General features: G+C 41.2%; 2 protein-coding genes across 2 annotated transcripts in view; one reads left to right on the top strand and one right to left on the bottom strand.

Annotated features, from left to right (window-relative positions):
- Positions 1 to 9,334, top strand: part of LOC139766639 (protein white-like) — a 20,977-nt gene extending 11,643 nt beyond the window's left edge. Inside the window, exons 7-15 of the mRNA XM_071695518.1 lie at positions 22 to 260; positions 1,091 to 1,213; positions 2,081 to 2,285; positions 3,279 to 3,419; positions 4,186 to 4,343; positions 4,909 to 4,979; positions 5,523 to 5,628; positions 6,784 to 6,958; positions 8,838 to 9,334. Of these exons, the coding sequence (XP_071551619.1) occupies positions 22 to 260; positions 1,091 to 1,213; positions 2,081 to 2,285; positions 3,279 to 3,419; positions 4,186 to 4,343; positions 4,909 to 4,979; positions 5,523 to 5,628; positions 6,784 to 6,958; positions 8,838 to 8,933 (1,314 nt within the window). The 3' untranslated portion in view covers positions 8,934 to 9,334. The remainder of the gene's footprint in view (positions 1 to 21; positions 261 to 1,090; positions 1,214 to 2,080; positions 2,286 to 3,278; positions 3,420 to 4,185; positions 4,344 to 4,908; positions 4,980 to 5,522; positions 5,629 to 6,783; positions 6,959 to 8,837) is intronic.
- A 1,933-nt stretch (positions 9,335 to 11,267) lies between these two features.
- LOC139766795 (uncharacterized) overlaps positions 11,268 to 18,073 on the bottom strand; it is a 70,010-nt gene continuing 63,204 nt past the window's right edge. Inside the window, exons 19-20 of the mRNA XM_071695716.1 lie at positions 17,495 to 17,614; positions 11,268 to 12,943 (exon numbers count right to left, since the gene is read on the bottom strand). Coding sequence (XP_071551817.1) covers positions 12,815 to 12,943; positions 17,495 to 17,614 — 249 coding nt within the window. The 3' untranslated portion in view covers positions 11,268 to 12,814. The remainder of the gene's footprint in view (positions 12,944 to 17,494; positions 17,615 to 18,073) is intronic.

Raw genomic sequence — 18,073 nt, 5'->3', positions numbered from 1 at the left:
GTTATGTGTTGTTATATGCAGATGATCACCAACCCACTGTTGTTACTGTGCGACGAGCCTACCTCAGGCCTCGATTCCTTCATGGCCCAGAGTGTGGTCAGGGCCATGAAGCGGCTCAGTGCCCTGGGCAAGACAATCATTGCCACCATTCACCAGCCTAGCTCTGAGGTCTTCGCCATGTTCGACCGTCTCCTTATTTTGGCTGAGGGTCGAGTGGCCTTCCTAGGCACCGTTGACCAGGCTCACGTGTTCTTTACCAGGTTAGAACAATAAGTTATGGTAGTTACAGGTTTCTTTACCAGGTTAGAACAATAAGTTATGGTAGTTACAGGTTTCTTCACCAGGTTAGGACAATAAGTTATGGCAGTTATAGGTTCTCATGCCGTGTCAGAAGCCTTTACAAGGATCCTCACTACGCCAGGACAACCGTAAATAGGTTCATCGTACTTCACCAGGTTAAGACTGCTCCATGGTCATCATCAACCTTAGAAAGCTGTATGTGCATTACGAAATCAATGCAACTTCATGTTCTTTGCCCGCTCGAGAGAGTTACTAGTTTCTCACCAAGACAGTGTAGCTCTGATACTCTTTAAGTTAGAATAACAGCGGATTATGAAAGACATAAGGATACGATACTAAGAAAAATATTGAAACTAAGTAATGAATTAGAATATCAAGGGTTTTCATCTTGCTCTGTACTGTTTCACATTTCCTCATATACAAACTTATGCTATACATTATGCTATAAAGTCTATTGACATTATCAATGCCCATCACGAGGCATCCGAATAAATTTTCCCCCTTGTAGTAAAACAGTTGCTTACGGCTTCTCCAAACATAATAGCCTTACTAATATCTTTCAGAATATATATACACACTGGTGTGTGGTGTTGAAACTCATCCTAGTTGCATCAGATATATTCTGTAAAGGATTTTTTCACATGATATGTTATCTTGATTGTTATCTCTGAGTTGATAGAATAATTGCTAGAATTGATATAGATTCTGGCGGGGGGTTTAACGTCATCTGCTGAAGTATATACCCTGGAGAGGTGTTCCTTATTGTCGAATACTTCCCTTTGTGTTTCAGGCTGGAGCGGCCTTGCCCAACGAACTACAACCCTGGCGATCACTTCATTTCTGTCCTCGCGATCCGTGGCGGCGTGGAGCAAGAATGTCGGCAGTTCGTAAGTCACGTCTGCGATTCCTATAGGTAAGTGAGGATCAGCTCTTGTGTAGCCAGAGCATCTGATCAGCATCATCAAACACAACTTGAGGAAAAGTTTTGCATTTGGTTGAATAAACCCACGGCTGCCACAACGGAGACAAAAAGGGGAACTAGTCAAAAAAGTGATGTGAAATGACGAAAGAAATCGCCTCCTCTACACTGATGGGGGAGAACCATTTGCATTGCTTTACCGAGGGTATGGATGTGTTTCTGGCGTGCTTGGGATTGGTCCATTTTCCTTAATATGATCAGTTTAGGTGATTTTTTGTTTTACTTCCTCTGACGTCGACAGGGGTAACCACGGTATGGTATGTGGGGCTTGGCCGTGGGTGGGAAGCTCTGGGATCAGTGCAGTATTCTACGCGACAGCTCACACTGAATGTGAGCGAATGAGACCATTTCTCCGTCAGTTTGTGGCGATGCCTCGCCATCGCAGGGAACGGCGAGCAAGTGTCGGGAATTTGATGAAAAGTATTATACTTTAGAATGTGTATGTGAAATATAATCCATAAGACAGTAATAGTATCGGTTGTGCTTTCCAATTAACGCATGAGGAAATGTATAACATAAATCACGTATAACTGAACCAATTTGGTCTTTATGACACGATAGTTAATCAAATAGATGCGTCAGATGAATATCTTGATTAGGGAGAGAGTAGTCATGACTTTATTCGTTCAAATTCCCCTATTTCTCGAAGCTGTTTAGTTAGTGTACACATCACTGACTGATGATACACCTTCGGTAGAACTGCCCCTGGCTACGGTATGCCAACCAGGGTTCTGAAATCAAAATGATATCTCCGACAACTTTCAGAAGCCAAATCACCCTTTTCTTCCTTCATCTCCACAGAGATAGCGAAGGTCAGGATTTGGACATACAGATAGCGATGGCCATGAAGCCACCGGATGGAAATGACGCCCTAGCTAACATTAAGCTGCCTAAGAGTCCTTACCGCGCCTCCTGGGCCAACCAGTTCGCTGCCATGATGAGAAGGAGCATCATCGAAGTCATAAGGAACCCAGCGCTGTTGATGATTAAGATCCTGCAGGCATTAGTGAGTACGGCTCCTGCTCGTTGTAAACAGGCAACGATTGATAATCATTCTCTCTCTCTCTCTCTCTCTCTCTCTCTCTCTCTCTCTCTCTCTCTCTCTCTCTCTCTCTCTCTCTCTCTCTCTCTCTCTCTCTTTTGTAAGAGGGAAACTGTCTCTTTTTTCTACTTCCTCGCTTTCTTCTTCTTCTCTTTATTTTCATCATCGCTTTTCTTTCAGCGAACAGCACTCTAACCCAAGCCTTTGGCACTGACCTGTAAGGCAAGGGTGATGTGATGACGAAAAGTGCAATGAAGATGGTCTTTGAACTGAACCCAAAAGGCCAGGTCAAAGGCCAGTAGTGTCGAAGGGATGTTAGAGATAAGAAAGTAATGAAGATATGTTTGCCCACTTCTGGAGAGAGAAAACTGAGGGAAAACCTGATCACAACTTTAAGGTTTCCACACCAGATTTATGACACAGACGATGATGATACTGAGTGAAGTAAGGATAGGGCAAACCTGAGGACTGAACATGAAATTAAGCAAGAAACTTTAAAGAAAGAAAATGTAAAGAACTTTTATAATTTTAGAGTGAATGAGGACTGGAATGACGTGAAAGAGGACCGTGGTTAATGCAGACAACATACAGAAATCTAAAAGTTTGTATGATAGTAGAAAATATCCAGGTCGAGTGCAAAACCCATTCTCCACACAGTACCGTTAGGGAATAACAATGTTCTTGTTTGAGATTAAACCTTCCTACAACTCAGGCGGTGCGGGCCCTGTGCTCTAAGGCGGTCAGCCGGTGGTGAGGGACCTAAGCACTGGGCCAAAGGGGTTAGGCTTGTTATCCCACCCAGCCCCTCACAAGAGCCAGGCTCCCTCCTGGTAATCACAAGTATGTAAAAACTCACACCTACATTTTTTGATTTGACATATTCCTCCTGTATGAGCACTTTATGTATGGTTTGGTCTTAGCAGTGATTCTGAGACCTTTTCTTCTTCTGTGATGCAGTTCTTCTCTGTGATCTTCGGGCTGATCTACTTGGGCGTTGGTTGGGACAAGTCGGATGATTCCATCATCCAGAACATCGGAGGTGTCCTCTTTGTTTTCCTCACCAACATTACGTTCTCCAACATGTTCCCCGTCGTCACGGTAAGATGATTGCTGATTTTTGTATATAACAACTTATTCTTTGTCCCCTGTGTGCTACAACCTCCACCTTGTGAGCCAGTCACACTTTGAGAGCCATAGAAGCAATTTATTCACCTTAAGAGATGTCCAATCTTCGAAGTACGTTAGCAAACTCTGATATCATTACCTGTGAATCTAGAGTATGACAACGATGTACCATGAGGAGTACACAACCCCTGAAGAATGGTACACCTACACAACACCTGAAGAATAGTACACCTATACAACACCTGAGGAATGGTACACCTACACAACCCCTGAAGAATTTTACACCTACACAACACCTGAGGAATGGCACACCTACACAACCCCTGAGGAATGGTACACCTACACAACACCTGAAGAATGGTACACCTACACAACACCTGAGGAATGGTACACCTACACAACCTCTGGGGAATGGTACACCTACACAACCTCTGAAGAATGGTACACCTACACAACCTCTGGGGAATGGTACACCTACACAACCTCTGGGGAATGGTACACCTACACAACCTCTGGGGAATGGTACACCTACACAACCCCTGAGGAATGGTACACCTACACAACACCTGAAGAATGGTACACCTACACAACACCTGAAGAATGGTACACCTACACAACCCCTGAAGAATTTTACACCTACACATTAATTCGACTTTTCCCCTGTGTAACTTCCTATCCCTCCGCTCTACACAATATGCTCTCTGACCACTTACCTGAATACCGTCACTCCCTTCCATAGACGTTCTCCGCCGTGATGCCGCTCTTCCTGAGGGAACATTGGAATGGTCTTTACCGTACCGACGTCTATTTCATCACGAGGAACCTGGCTGAGCTCCCTATCTACATCATTAGTCCGGCCGGCTTCGTGGCCATTGCCTACTTCATGGTGGGACTGAGGTGAGAACTAGAGGATAATGTGGGGCATACGAATGACAGCGGGAAAGAGACGTGTTGCACGGGGACGAGAGGACAACACTAGGACACACACAGGCTGTTCTAGGTCATAAAGACGAGAGATAAACGTGAATCACACTGTGCCAAGTGCTCTCGGAGTGGGTGGGATAATACATACGCACACACACACACACACACACACACACACACATATATATATATATATATATATATATATGAAACTCGAAAAGTTCCCTTTTCTTGTTTCATTTTCCCCGTGGACTCATAGGAATATCTTGATCACGTGCAAAACTGTGATCCTTTCCAATTTATATATATATATATATATATATATATATATATATATATATATATATATATATATATATATATATATATATATATATATATATATATATATATATATATATAAGTATAGTATAGATCTGTAACTGTAATACCCATTTATATTAGACTTCACTCATGCGCTTCAGTTTATGTATCTCCCTCTATGTCGCCTATGTAAATGTGGAACGAATATCTAAATAAATATCTTATTTATTGGCAGGGATGAAGCTGCGTCGTTCTTCCTGGCAGTGTTCGTCATAGTGCTGGTAGCCAACGTAGGTGTGTCGTACGGTAAGTTTGACATTGTTTTCTTGAAATGTGAAGCCTCTCTATACATCACCTATGGCGCTGGTATCGTTACCATATCGGCAAATCAACATGTATGTTACTAAGGGGGATACGGACATACCTTTAACTTTCAATGTGGTAGTGAGTGAAAAGATTAATGGATTGAAACTAAATCTTACTTTTGATGTCAATGTTTTACTGCCCGTTCCCTATCCAGGGGTGACTGTCCTCCTTTTTGCAATACCGAACGAAGAGTTTAGCTCTGAGATTATCTTCCCTCATTCTTAGACCCGTTGATTAACACAGCACTAGATTACCTCATCTATATCGTCCTTCCCTATTGGTAGTCCCTGAGTCCTTCTTTTCCCTACAACATACGATTATAATGTCCCTTCAGATTTAAATCACCTGCCACATTCAATCCTGAAATAGTATAGAATGCCTTTGTCTTCAAATTGCCTTAACTTTCTAATGAAGTCTGTTTTCACAAGATAGGTGACATGCTGCCTCCTCCATTGGTCTATACTCACTACCAATCGTTCACAGGTTACATGATTTCCTGCATGGCCAAGAACTATCAGACAGCTCTGGTGCTCTCCACTCCTCTGACCTTCCCACTCCTTTTGTTCGGTGGTTTCTACATGAAGCCCGGGTTAGTATCTTGTATTTCATTAAATCCTCACAGCTCCTAAGGTACGTGGTTTATCCTCAATATGCCCCTCACGCAGGAGAGGCTCACGAAGCCTAAGTTAGTTTTGTCTCTCAGGCGCCAAAGACACACGTGCCTGTCTTCTTTTATTTCTATTTTCCATCAGCCTTCGACAGCTTTCAGATCCCGTGCCATCGTGTCTCATTTTCTCAGGTAATGGGAGCCCAAGGCTGTCTCTCTTCATTAGTAAGTCTTCGAATGCTTTTGGAACTCCAAGTGAGCCTCATATGGTTTTCAGTTAGACCCAGAAGCTCTTTAAAACCCAAATTGACCTCTTTGGACCTCGTATGACTAGGCACTTCTTGCCATACTGGTTACCATGGGAAAGATTCAATTGCTGATTTAACGTAACCAGCAAATTTGACTAATGGACCCAACACATATGATTACTTTGAATTAGACTTCGACACATTCTTCTGCACGTCAACCAACCAGACGCTTGTGCTTCAGTAATCATGTCTAGGAATTATGAGAGTCACAGGGATGGACTCTTGTGATGTCAGACTGAACCAGATCGTATCTTTCCTGAAGAAATACTAACAAAGCTGAACTCCAACTTACCATAAATGCTAAGCGCAAACAGCAGTGAAAACTTGAGGAACACTGTAGTATACAAGTAAGTCCGGTTTCGACTAGGCACCTGTGGGGATATCCCTTAAAGAAGATTATGTAGATCTCAGACTCCCTTCATTGTAATGGCTTTAGAACAGAAAACTCAGTAACGATATAAGAGCTACGAGGTCGAATCAGTAAATGCAATGATCATTACTTCTAACGTGTACAAACGAAGTGATGGACAGCCGTCCTTTCTTCAAACAATGTTTCTGTCATTTACATGCGGCGAAAAGATCTTCATCAGTCTGTCCTGTGTGTAACATACACTTTCTGGATGGTACTTTTTGAATATAGCCAACAGAGGGCAGGGCAGGTTTCCAGTACCTTGTTTATACCTTTTGGAAATGATGATGATTGTAACAACATTGTAACTCGGCTCGATTTGGCCCAGGGGTGTGTCTCATCACTACCATCATCTGGGATTGAAAATGTTTGATGGTAGTGATTAAGTTTATTTTGAAATATCCCTTTTCTTTCCCTTAGGACGGTTCCTGTGTATCTGGAATGGGTGAGCTACCTCTCATGGTTCCATTTTAGCTACGAGGCGCTCATTATCAACGAGTGGAGCGGCTATACCCTGTATAACTACACTATCAACGGACACACTCTCCCAATCCTTAAAGGAGACGATATCATCGTAAACATGGGGTTAATTCCGGTAAGATGCCTAGTCACAGCTCGTGTATATAACGAGACTGACAAGCAAATTCATATACTATATATATATATATATATATATATATATACGAATAAAGTGCATATGAACGCGCACCTTCATAGAACATACAAACCTCCAACAGCCAGGATCGAACCCGGGACCCCTGTGCCACAGGCGGGAATGCTACCGCTAGGCTATGGGCCTGGCTAATAGGAAATAACTATTCGAATGCTATGTACTCGAATACCCTTCGAATAGTTATTTCCTATTAGCCAGGCCCATAGCCTAGCGGTAGCATTCCCGCCTGTGGCACAGGGGTCCCGGGTTCGATCCTGGCTGTTGGAGGTTTGGATGATATATATATATATATATATATATATATATATTGTAGTGAGGAACTGCAGATCACTTCTATGGTTAGAAATGTGTCAAAAGAAACTAGGATAGATATTCAGGATTTAGTATATCATAGTCTATAAGACCAGAGAGGTTTAGTATTTTTAGACCCCTTGTGGCTATAATCACCACCCACTTCACATCACTATCATGCCACCTTGCCTTAAAAAGATAGAACTGTAAAGTTTTCTTACCAATACCGCATTCAGTGTTCCTCTGTAATGAATGGGTTTTAGAGTATTTCCTTCTCGAAATACACCCATATCTTAATTACATTTACAAGTGTAGTATACAATGAAATCCTTCAGTAAGTCTTCAGAATTAGGACACACTCTATTAACCTGAAATAAGCTTTATCCAAGTGAATAGTTTTTCTGCACGTTTGCCTCGTTAGATTCTAATGTTTTCTTCTCGATAACAATTGGAGTATAAGTGTACGAATAATAATCATAGGATGTAATAATACTCTAAACAGAAGGTACTAAATGAACGATGCTACATAGTTTTAAGATAACATCCAGTGAAAACAATTGCTTAAGTATTGTCCTTACTGGTATCAGAGGTGAAGCTGATACAAGTTACGTGGGAGTTTTAATGGAAGGTGTGATAAATATTTGGTACCAGCCAATTGCACTCGGCTTTGTCCAGGGCTGAAATTAGTAACTTAATTCTTCCTACACGCGTCTTTTTAATTTGTCTTTTCTTTCACCAAATCTAAAAGAAAAAAGTCATTCACAGTGAGATTCCTTGAGCATGCAGACAAAATTTCAAGTTTCTAGATGAAATTAATATTGAGCTATGTCGCTGACACACACTCACTCACACAGGCTATTTGGCCATTACAGATTACCCTCTCTGTTTAACCAGCTCCTCTTGAAACAACTGTCTCATTGACTACCACGAGTATCTATGTTCTGATTGGTTATTGAGAGATGAATCATTTCAGCTCTGTAATTTTCTGTAGATAATTTGAAAATGCTGTGCCCAGGAGGATTATACAACCTCCGTTGAGAAAAAATATGTTGGCCAACTTAAGTTTCAGGGAACTCTTAGTGGTCTGTAGACCAGATAAATCAATCCTTCTGTCTGATCCTTTGTGAGTCCTGTGTTTTTAAATGAATTCATCAGGAAACTTGATGGTTCAGAGTGACGACACAGCAGTGGAATAACTTAACAATACACAATAGTAAGAGAAGATGTAAGGAGAGAGATTGTGAATGAATAGATAGATATTAAGGTATGGGTCAGACATGTGGAGGTGAGGATATATAAATATAGGAAAAAATTTATTTATACGAAGGTTTTCAGAAGTTATATCTATAAGTTCATATCTTAGTGAGTTGACCTCCAAAAAGGTGATACGTATCTTGAAGGCCTTTTGGAGGACAGTGTCAGTGTTGTGTAGACTCGAGCAGATAGTGGAGATTAGGAGAAGCTATTATATAAGATGAATTCTGACTTAAGTGTGACTGACTACCCACAGGATAACTTCTGGGTGGACGTCGGAGCTATGATTGGTCTGATGGTGGGCTATCGCTTTCTGGCGTTCTTACTGCTGTTGACGAAGACGATAAGGTAGTTCAGTCAGTCACGCTGCTGTTGCACGCCGAAGCTTCTTCTGCTGCTGCTGCTGCTGTTACTGCTGCTGCACACTAGCCACACACACCTGGGAATCTTGCTGTTCCTCTGGCAATTACATGGCATTTGTCTTGCAAGTCGGAAAACTAGAGTTTGTAAAGGTATCATCACCACCACAAAGTTAACGTGAATATGTGTCACTAGTCCAAAGTGAGTGAGAATGGTTGGGGGAGAGCAGTGAGGGCTGGGTCTGTGGACGAGAGATGACCATTCACTACGAAAACTCGTCTCGAGATTGAAATTGAGGTGTGATACCTGACGCCGATATGGTCGTGCTTGAAGTTTATTACGTGTAATTTTACGTAATGAAAATATATATATGTATGAAATGAGATCTAGGAACATAGTAGTTGTTAATGGTTACCTCCATAGATAGAATTACCCCTTTCTTCCCATGTATGCAATGAGATCGCATGTAGGGCTCCAGGATTCAACTGTACAGTTGAAGAGAAAGTTGTTCTTCTTTTTAAATTGTCGACTTATGGTGACCTTTTCCTGACGTATACCAGAGCATGATAAGGGACACAGAGCAGAATCTAATCTGTTTTGTCAGGTTTTGAATCCATGTGGGAGAAGGAGTTTTAAGACAATCTCGAACACTATGATCTGTTATAAGGAATCTCGTCTTCAAATTCACACAGAGACTAGGATACAGTCTATAATCTTGTCATAACAGAAGTCCACCACAGATAATGGACGCAACAGATGAACACGACAGATGGACACAACAGACGGACACAACAGATGGAAACAACAGACGGACACAACAGATGGAAACAACAGATGGACACAATAGATGGAAGCAACAGATGGACGCAATAGATGGACACAACCTACTGACTCAACAGATGGACACTATATAACATAAAAAAAAGGATATAAAACAGAAATATAAAAGACCATTAGGTCCTCTTGAGACTCTTTGTAATGGCAGAAGATGACAGATAATACAGACGTATGTACATAATACACGATACAGTCAGTACTCATCTGTACGGTGACCTAATACAGTGATATGATGATACAAAACGAGGTGGTGCAATGTGCATCGTCATACTGAGGTAGGTTAGTGGAAGGCCAGGAGATGAAACAATGGAGTCGCAATTGGAAACTGGAAAATAGAAAGAACTGATGAACTGTGTTGATCGTACGATATGTGACTCTGACAGTAGGTTGAGTTTTTCTCTTCCATTGTCTTGTCTAATTTTCGAGCTTGCCTGGGAACTTAGCTTTTGGTTTCTTCCCCTTCAACTTAACTAAACTTATGGCTCTAACTCGTATCTTTAATCTAGGCCTTTCATGGTATTTCTTTAGGATTGTCTTCATTGTCTTCTGCTTTATTCTCCAATTACTCTCTGAATAAGCTTACCTTGACACATGCTAAACATACTATCAAAAAGGTTACATATGAATAACTGAATTATAACTTCCTAGTGTTCAGGATGATAAAGATGTGTGTGTAACATTAAATGTCACTTGTAATTTATAAGAAACAAAGATAAAAAGAGAATGTATATATATATATATATATATATATATATATATATATATATATATATATATATATATATCTGTGTTCTACACTTCAATCTTCACACAAAAATATGAAAGAAAAAAAGAGGCCGGACTTCCTTCCTTCCTTCCTTCCTTTACTAATGATGGCTCACAGAGGTGAACTGGTATCTTTGGTTCTCACTCATCCATCACCCTTTCTCTTTTTTTTCCCCTACAGCTAATTGAGCATTCAAATTGTTCCGTCTGCAGATAGGTTAACTTTCAGCATCATTTCCCCACCTGTTTCTTCCAAGATGTATCTCACTTTAGACGTGTATGTGTGTGTGTGTGTGTGTGTGTGTGTGTGTGTGTGTGTGTGTGTGTGTGTGTGTGTGTTGACCATTATGGGTTTGGGTTAGTCCACCTCCACTGATGAACTGTGTCTCGTATTCCGGGAGAACCATACAGATTTTTTTTCATCGTACACAGGTACACGAGATGAGAATCACATTTATATAGTGTTTGAGCCGATGAAAAATTATGGTATATATATATATATATATATATATATATATATATATATATATATATATATATATATATATATATATATATATATATATATATATATATATATATATATATATATATATATATTTATATATATATATATATATAAATATATATATATATATATATATATATATATATATATATTTATATATATATATATATATATATATATATATATATATATATATATATATATATATATATATATATATATATATATATATATATATATATATATATATATATATATAAAGTAGTATAACACATTTCAATAATTCTCATCGAATATTATTTTAACGGAATTTCAACAAACATTTAGCATTCTGTCTTAACAGACGCCAGTCTTGATATGAGTTAAAGATATGTTATATACAGCACAACACATTATTTCCTTTATCACTTCTTATGGCACTGTTGTAGTACCCTCAGCTTAGCCCTCGTAACCTCTGGCCGAGCAGCTAAGATTGGATATCTCAAACACAGTTTTATTTCTTCATAACTTCGATACACCACCTCGCATTTTGGTCACTGATATGTCACTGATTATGCTTCCTATTGTATAGTTCTGATATGGCCCGCCAGATGACTCTCTGTGGAGCAACGCTGTGTTATATAGTTTCGGGCATAGTCTTTATCTAACGACTCTTCCCAGCGGCGCACATGTTACGTTCGTTTTGAGAATAAGTGAGAACAGATATTTCGGATGTAAAAAAAAGTTTATATGTCGTTCTACCTGCATGAAAATGTCACCTCCAAGAGGGAAGGCGGTCAATCATTAAGGCTGAAAAGCCGCCCCCCAAAAAAAATGTCTTGGAGGAGGGAAGGTCACAGGGGCTGAATTGTTATAGGTGAAGGTTCAGATGGTGGTAATCATTAGGTGATGAAATGTCACATATGGCTCGGTCCATTGCCAGGTTTTCGATGTCATCGTAGAGAACAAGAGTTTACGTCGTCACAAGTGAAAGGCTCCACTGTCGTAGGTGGGGATGGCTTAGATGACGGAGGGAGGAATGCTGAAATGTCACATGTGAATGTTTCTTAAGTTTCCAGTGGAGGACACTTTAAAAAAGTCTCGACATATCATAGCTTCGTCCTACATGGGAAGGTTCACATGCCAGACACATAAATACTGCTATATCATATACGATGGGCTCATATATATCACACCTAAGAAGTTTCACTTTGAGTCGGTGGGACTGTTGTGATCGTGCACTATAGGAAAGACCCAGATGTCATACCTGGAGAGAAGGAAAGGGGGATCAGATATCACAGGAGAGAAATGCAATGCTGCCGGAAAGAGGATCTTAGACGTCGCTGATAAAAGACGGTTTAGATATCACAGGTTCAGATGATCCAGTCGGATGGCATCACTGTCGTAAATGAGAGAGTGAGCTCAGATGCGACGGTCGGGAGAGCTAGCTCCACTGACGCTTGCAGGAGTCGGTGGCTCAGATGTTGCAAAAGGTGGTGAAGTTCCACGTAGCGTGTGATGGCTCCAGCGTCTCAGGTGTGCGACCCCTCATTGCTCTGATGGTGGAGACTTAGGCTGTGGTGTGAGGCATCATCACCGCAGTATACCGTCTCCGCTACAGCAGGGATCAAGCTCCGTTGCGTGTGACTCCACTTCCACATTTTGGGCTTCGTCGTCGCGGGTGCCTGGCTTCACGTCGGGCATCACTTCCGCGGGCTTTCACAACCGTAAGGTGTGAGAGAAGTCGCAGACGTGACAGCTTAATTTGTCGCAGGTATGGCGGCTTAGATATCGCAGGTGGGAGGGCAGTTGCACGGGGGCTGAGCCGTGTGAGGGATCCCATACAGACCCCGGTGTTCTAGGCTGTGACCTCGCGTCTTCTGGGACCAAATGGACATGGTGCGAGTGGATAGCTGTGTGGAGGAGACCAGACTCTTATCAGTCACAATATCTACCATTAAGCGTCTGCTACTACTTCCGCCGCTTTCTCCATTACTGTAAGCAATCCTGCCACTTACCTTTCCATTACTACTACTACTACTACTATACTTCTACTACTATTGCTACAACTACTACTATTACCACTAGAACTACTTCTACTACTACGAATACTACTGATGACAGTATTCCCACTTCTACTATTGTAACTATTACTATTATTACTATTACAGTTCGTAGAAAAATAATAAGTTAATTCTGCCACTTCCTTTTCTACGAATACTATCGCTGGTCTAATGGTCTATACGTATAGAAATAGTACGCATCAATTCATATGTATAAAGAAATGCATTTACGTTTGACGGGTAAACCCCGAGGAGTCGAAAATCTGAATACTTATAATTAGTGATTACGATACACATTTGTCTTCACTTAAGAGTTGAAAGTGTGTGAGACTTTTGGTGAACTCAAATGTGTTTCACAACGGCAGGAACCCGTGTGATTATGGAAACACTTCAAATTATACTTAATTACTTAAAACTTAGCTTTGATTACATACCAGAAGGACAGCGATTTTTCTATGACTTCTCAAGTACTAAATAAAGTCATTTCATGTCAACGACGTATGAAAAATCCATTACTTTATTTTTTGAAGATGTCGCAATCAGCGAAGTGGTCGTTTCCCAAATCACAAACCACATTATCAGGTTCGCGTCTTAGGCTTAGGTTTTGCACTTAACTCATTATCTAGCGGTTCATCAGGGTTAATTTATCTATTCATTCATTTTTTCTATCGAACACCATCTCTTTGTTCTCGCATGGGCGGAGAGTCACTAAGAGTTAATGACCAAATGGCCCACATAAGGGACGAGGGAGAGGGTTAGAAAGAAGGGGAAAAAAAAAAAAAGACTAATGAAAAACACACCTGGAAGGCCTTTCTAGAGGTTCCTTGATTGCATGAACCGATCCTGTTATGTCAGTGGTTCTGAATCTTCTCCGAATTTAGCTGAAGGTTTCAAATGAACCAAAACCCGTTTCATTCAACTTGAATCGGCGAAAACGTTTGCGGAGGATTCAGTGAATCATCGTGACTGCTACTGCGACCAGAATTGATATTATTGGTGATAGATGCCATAATAAGGTGGATAAGATCAGCAAGAATGGAGATTTACCACAAATCCAGTCCAGGTAGTGTCTCTCTCACACACACACACACACACACACACACACACACACACACACACACACACACTCACACACACACACACACACACATATAATGAGATAGCCTTGGTTAGGATCTCAGTTGCCCGTACCGTCTCAGCTAACATAGAAAAGAAAATGAGTATAGAAAAAATAAATGAATCTTCTGGGAGGCTATCAATTCTATGCGTACAGGTCACAAGACATTTCTGATTCTGTCGAATCAAGAAAGCATAAACAAAATCATTCAGCCTAATACCACTGACCGCTCACAAACACAGTATAAACACAGTGCAAACATGACTGACCGCTCACAAACACAGTGTAAACATGACTGACCGCTCACAAACACAGTGTAAACATGACTGACCGCTCACAAACACAGTGTCAACATGACTGACCGCTCACAAACACAGTGTAAACATGACTGAACGCTCACAAACACAGTGTAAACATGACTGACCGCTCACAAACACAGTGTAAACATGACTGAACGCTCACAAACACAGTGTAAACATGACTGACCGCTCACAAACACAGTGTAAACATGACTGACCGCTCACAAACACAGTGTAAACATGACTGAACGCTCACAAACACAGTGTAAACATGACTGACCGCTCACAAACACAGTGTCAACATGACTGACCGCTCACAAACACAGTGTAAACATGACTGACCGCTCACAAACACAGTGTAAACATGACTGACCGCTCACAAACACAGTGTAAACATGACTGACCGCTCACAAACACAGTAAAAACACAGTGTAAACATGACTGACCGCTCACAAACACAGTGTAAACATGACTGACCGCTCACAAACACAGTGTAAACATGACTGACCGCTCACAAACATAGTGTAAACATGACTGACCGCTCACAAACACAGTGTAAACATGACTGACCGCTCACAAACACAGTAGAAACATGACTGACCGCTCACATACACAGTGTAAACATGACTGACCGCTCACAAACACAGTGTAAACATGACTGACCGCTCACAAACACAGTGTAAACATGACTGACCGCTCACAAACACAGTGTAAACATGACTGACCGCTCACAAACACAGTGTAAACATGACTGAACGCTCACAAACACAGTGTAAACATGACTGACCGCTCACAAACACAGTGTAAACATGACTGACCGCTCACAAACACAGTGTAAACATGACTGACCGCTCACAAACACAGTGAAAACATTGACCGCTCACAAACACAGTAGAAACGTGAACATTGTAATATTTACTATGATCACGTCTGCAAAAGGGTTACACGCAGTCCATCTCTGACATAGATATATAGGTCGACCAATCTACCGAGGCACCACCCATACCACCTTTTTTGTAATGATGATAACTGCTAGTCCAAACTAATCATGGGAGTGTAGGGCTTGGACGTCTCGGGGTCGTTAGCGGCGTGAGTGAATGTCGCTCAGAAACGATGAGTGGATCAGAAACTTTGTTCTTGACTGAACAAAGTAAAGAACTCATGATATTCGTAGAACACCTTTTGTTCTCCATGTAATTTCTTCATATTCTGGCGACGCGATTTTTATCCATCGGTCTAAACTTTAGCTTGGCTTGTGGAAGCCAGGTGGGTGAAAAGCTCTTCGTCCAACCTCCATACTACGAAACCCTCTGTGGGTGAACACGAGAACGTATCTTCTATTTCTGTATGTGACGGACTTCTGAGAAGCCAAACACAGGCGGTACATATTACAGAGAGACAGACAGAAAAAAAAAAAATATTACAGAGAGACAGACAGAAAAAAAAAAAATATTCAGATCTCCGGCGTCATTAACGTATCGACCAAGTCGCAAACTATATTATTACGTTCCCATCTAAGGCATGGATTTCCTGGTATCATTTTTTTGCATTTCATCGGTGTCACTTTTTTTTCTTCTCTCTCTCTCTCTTACACGGTCGTCATTACGTGTTTTGGTTTGTTCTTCTCAAGGGCAGAGCACAGCTGAGACCTGTTGCCGTGTCTACCCTCATAAGATCGTGAAATAACAAACGAGGAAGCACGAACTCGGAAGACCGCTATTCTTGGAAGCTGAACCGATCCGGTTTTTTGGTCGGTGAAGCGGAATCTTCTCACAATATCGCTGAGGCTTCAGGGAAAGCCAAACCATTTTCTTGCCATTTGAATGAATGAGTTTTAATATTCCAATGATTTTACAGCTGCTGCAACCCCATCTGCTCTAACAGTAAGCACAACAATAACCACTGCAGCCACTATACTACTACAACCTTTCAGCTGTTGGGTCACCTCCACAAACGACCTTACGCGGTCATTAATCTAGTGCAAGTTATAGGAATAGCCTCTGGGGTTACTCGGGCGACCTTCTGCAACGGCAAGACCTGTGATGAATGGTCCCGTAAATAGTGACCTTTCTTTTTTGTCACCTGTTTTCAAACTCTATTGCTGCTTCCAAGAAGAGGAGTAATGGTAAACCTAAGACCTTCGTGGTTAGCGTTGATGACCATGACATTCATTGTCTGCCCGGGGTAGAGCGAGTACGTTCGAATCCTTTTTGCAGCTTGATCCATTGTCTACAAAACTGTTCATGTTTTCCCTGAGGGTTGGGTCGATCTAATGGATACTTTAGGTTAGGCTAGGATGATTCTGATTATGATATTCAGTTGCCCGTGCTGTCTCAGCTGTCCCTAGAGGTGCGTTTCATTGTACTCTGTATAATACCCAGGGTGTGTATAGCCTGACGATCGAAAACCATTAGGTGATGCTCTGCTGTCAGCACGTCAAGAACATCCCCCACAAAACAGGATTTCACAAACGAACACTGACGCTCCATCCTGAAGACATACTCCCTTAATGACTCTCAGGTTCCCGTCTGTCTCAAGGCTTTTGTGACCAGGGTTATGCCTGAGGGAGGGTATAGACTACAATGCCAGCTGGTGCAAAACAGTCGGATTACATTGGTTTACATAATAGTTTTAAACTGACTGGATTGAAATCAGTCTGAATATGATACTGACTTGCTTCTATTCCCAGAAGATATACTTACCTGAGGTTTCCATACCTTTTTGAACTTATATAAGTATGGTACTGAACTTCCATAGCTTTATTTGTGAACTTATTTGAGTTTACTTAAAACACTAGACTTAAATGAGTTTGCACATGTTACTGAACATACATGATTTACATGACTGAATTGACATCGGTTTACACATGATGTCGAACTTATCTGAGCCGACATAAGATACTGAACTCCTCTGAGTTTACGAGATGAGTTTATGGAAAAGCATCGCATATGACTCATATGGATTCAAATCCGATATCTAGATTACCTGAGCCGTCTGGAACCGTCCTCGATAAATCATGACGTAGGAATTCGAGGGGTTCGAGTCTGTCGCTGTCCTGGGTGGAGCCACGGGCCACCTGCTCATGTTGAAGACCATCTTGACCACCTGCAACACACAAATAAACTATGCAACTTCACCTTGATACCTAGCAACACATTGTATCACTGTCTACACAGCCTTACAACACAGTTCAATCCGGATGGTTGTCCCACTCTCAGCATATGTAATGTGATCTTTATATACAATTAAAACATTCGTAGCATAAAGCATCGCTGCACTACACGCAACACATGGAACATTAACTTTCTAAGTGCAATGTGTACAAAGTCAACTTAAAGGCCTGCGACACTATATTCATCATCTGTAACACAAAGAACACTTCATTCATTTCCTGAAACATATTGAACACTACAAGTATCTGTGAAACACGAAAGAAACGCTACGTTCATCTGAAACTCATGCAATGGTATGACCTGCAACACACATAACTCTCCGACTGCCATTACCACACTCAGCCCTGTCACTCGTAATAATCTTTCTCCACAACTTTGCTCTTATACTAAT

The sequence above is a fragment of the Panulirus ornatus genome, chromosome 58 (assembly GCF_036320965.1).
Source record: "Panulirus ornatus isolate Po-2019 chromosome 58, ASM3632096v1, whole genome shotgun sequence".
Lineage (NCBI taxonomy): Eukaryota > Metazoa > Arthropoda > Malacostraca > Decapoda > Palinuridae > Panulirus > Panulirus ornatus.
This window is presented reverse-complemented; position numbering and strand designations above follow the sequence as displayed.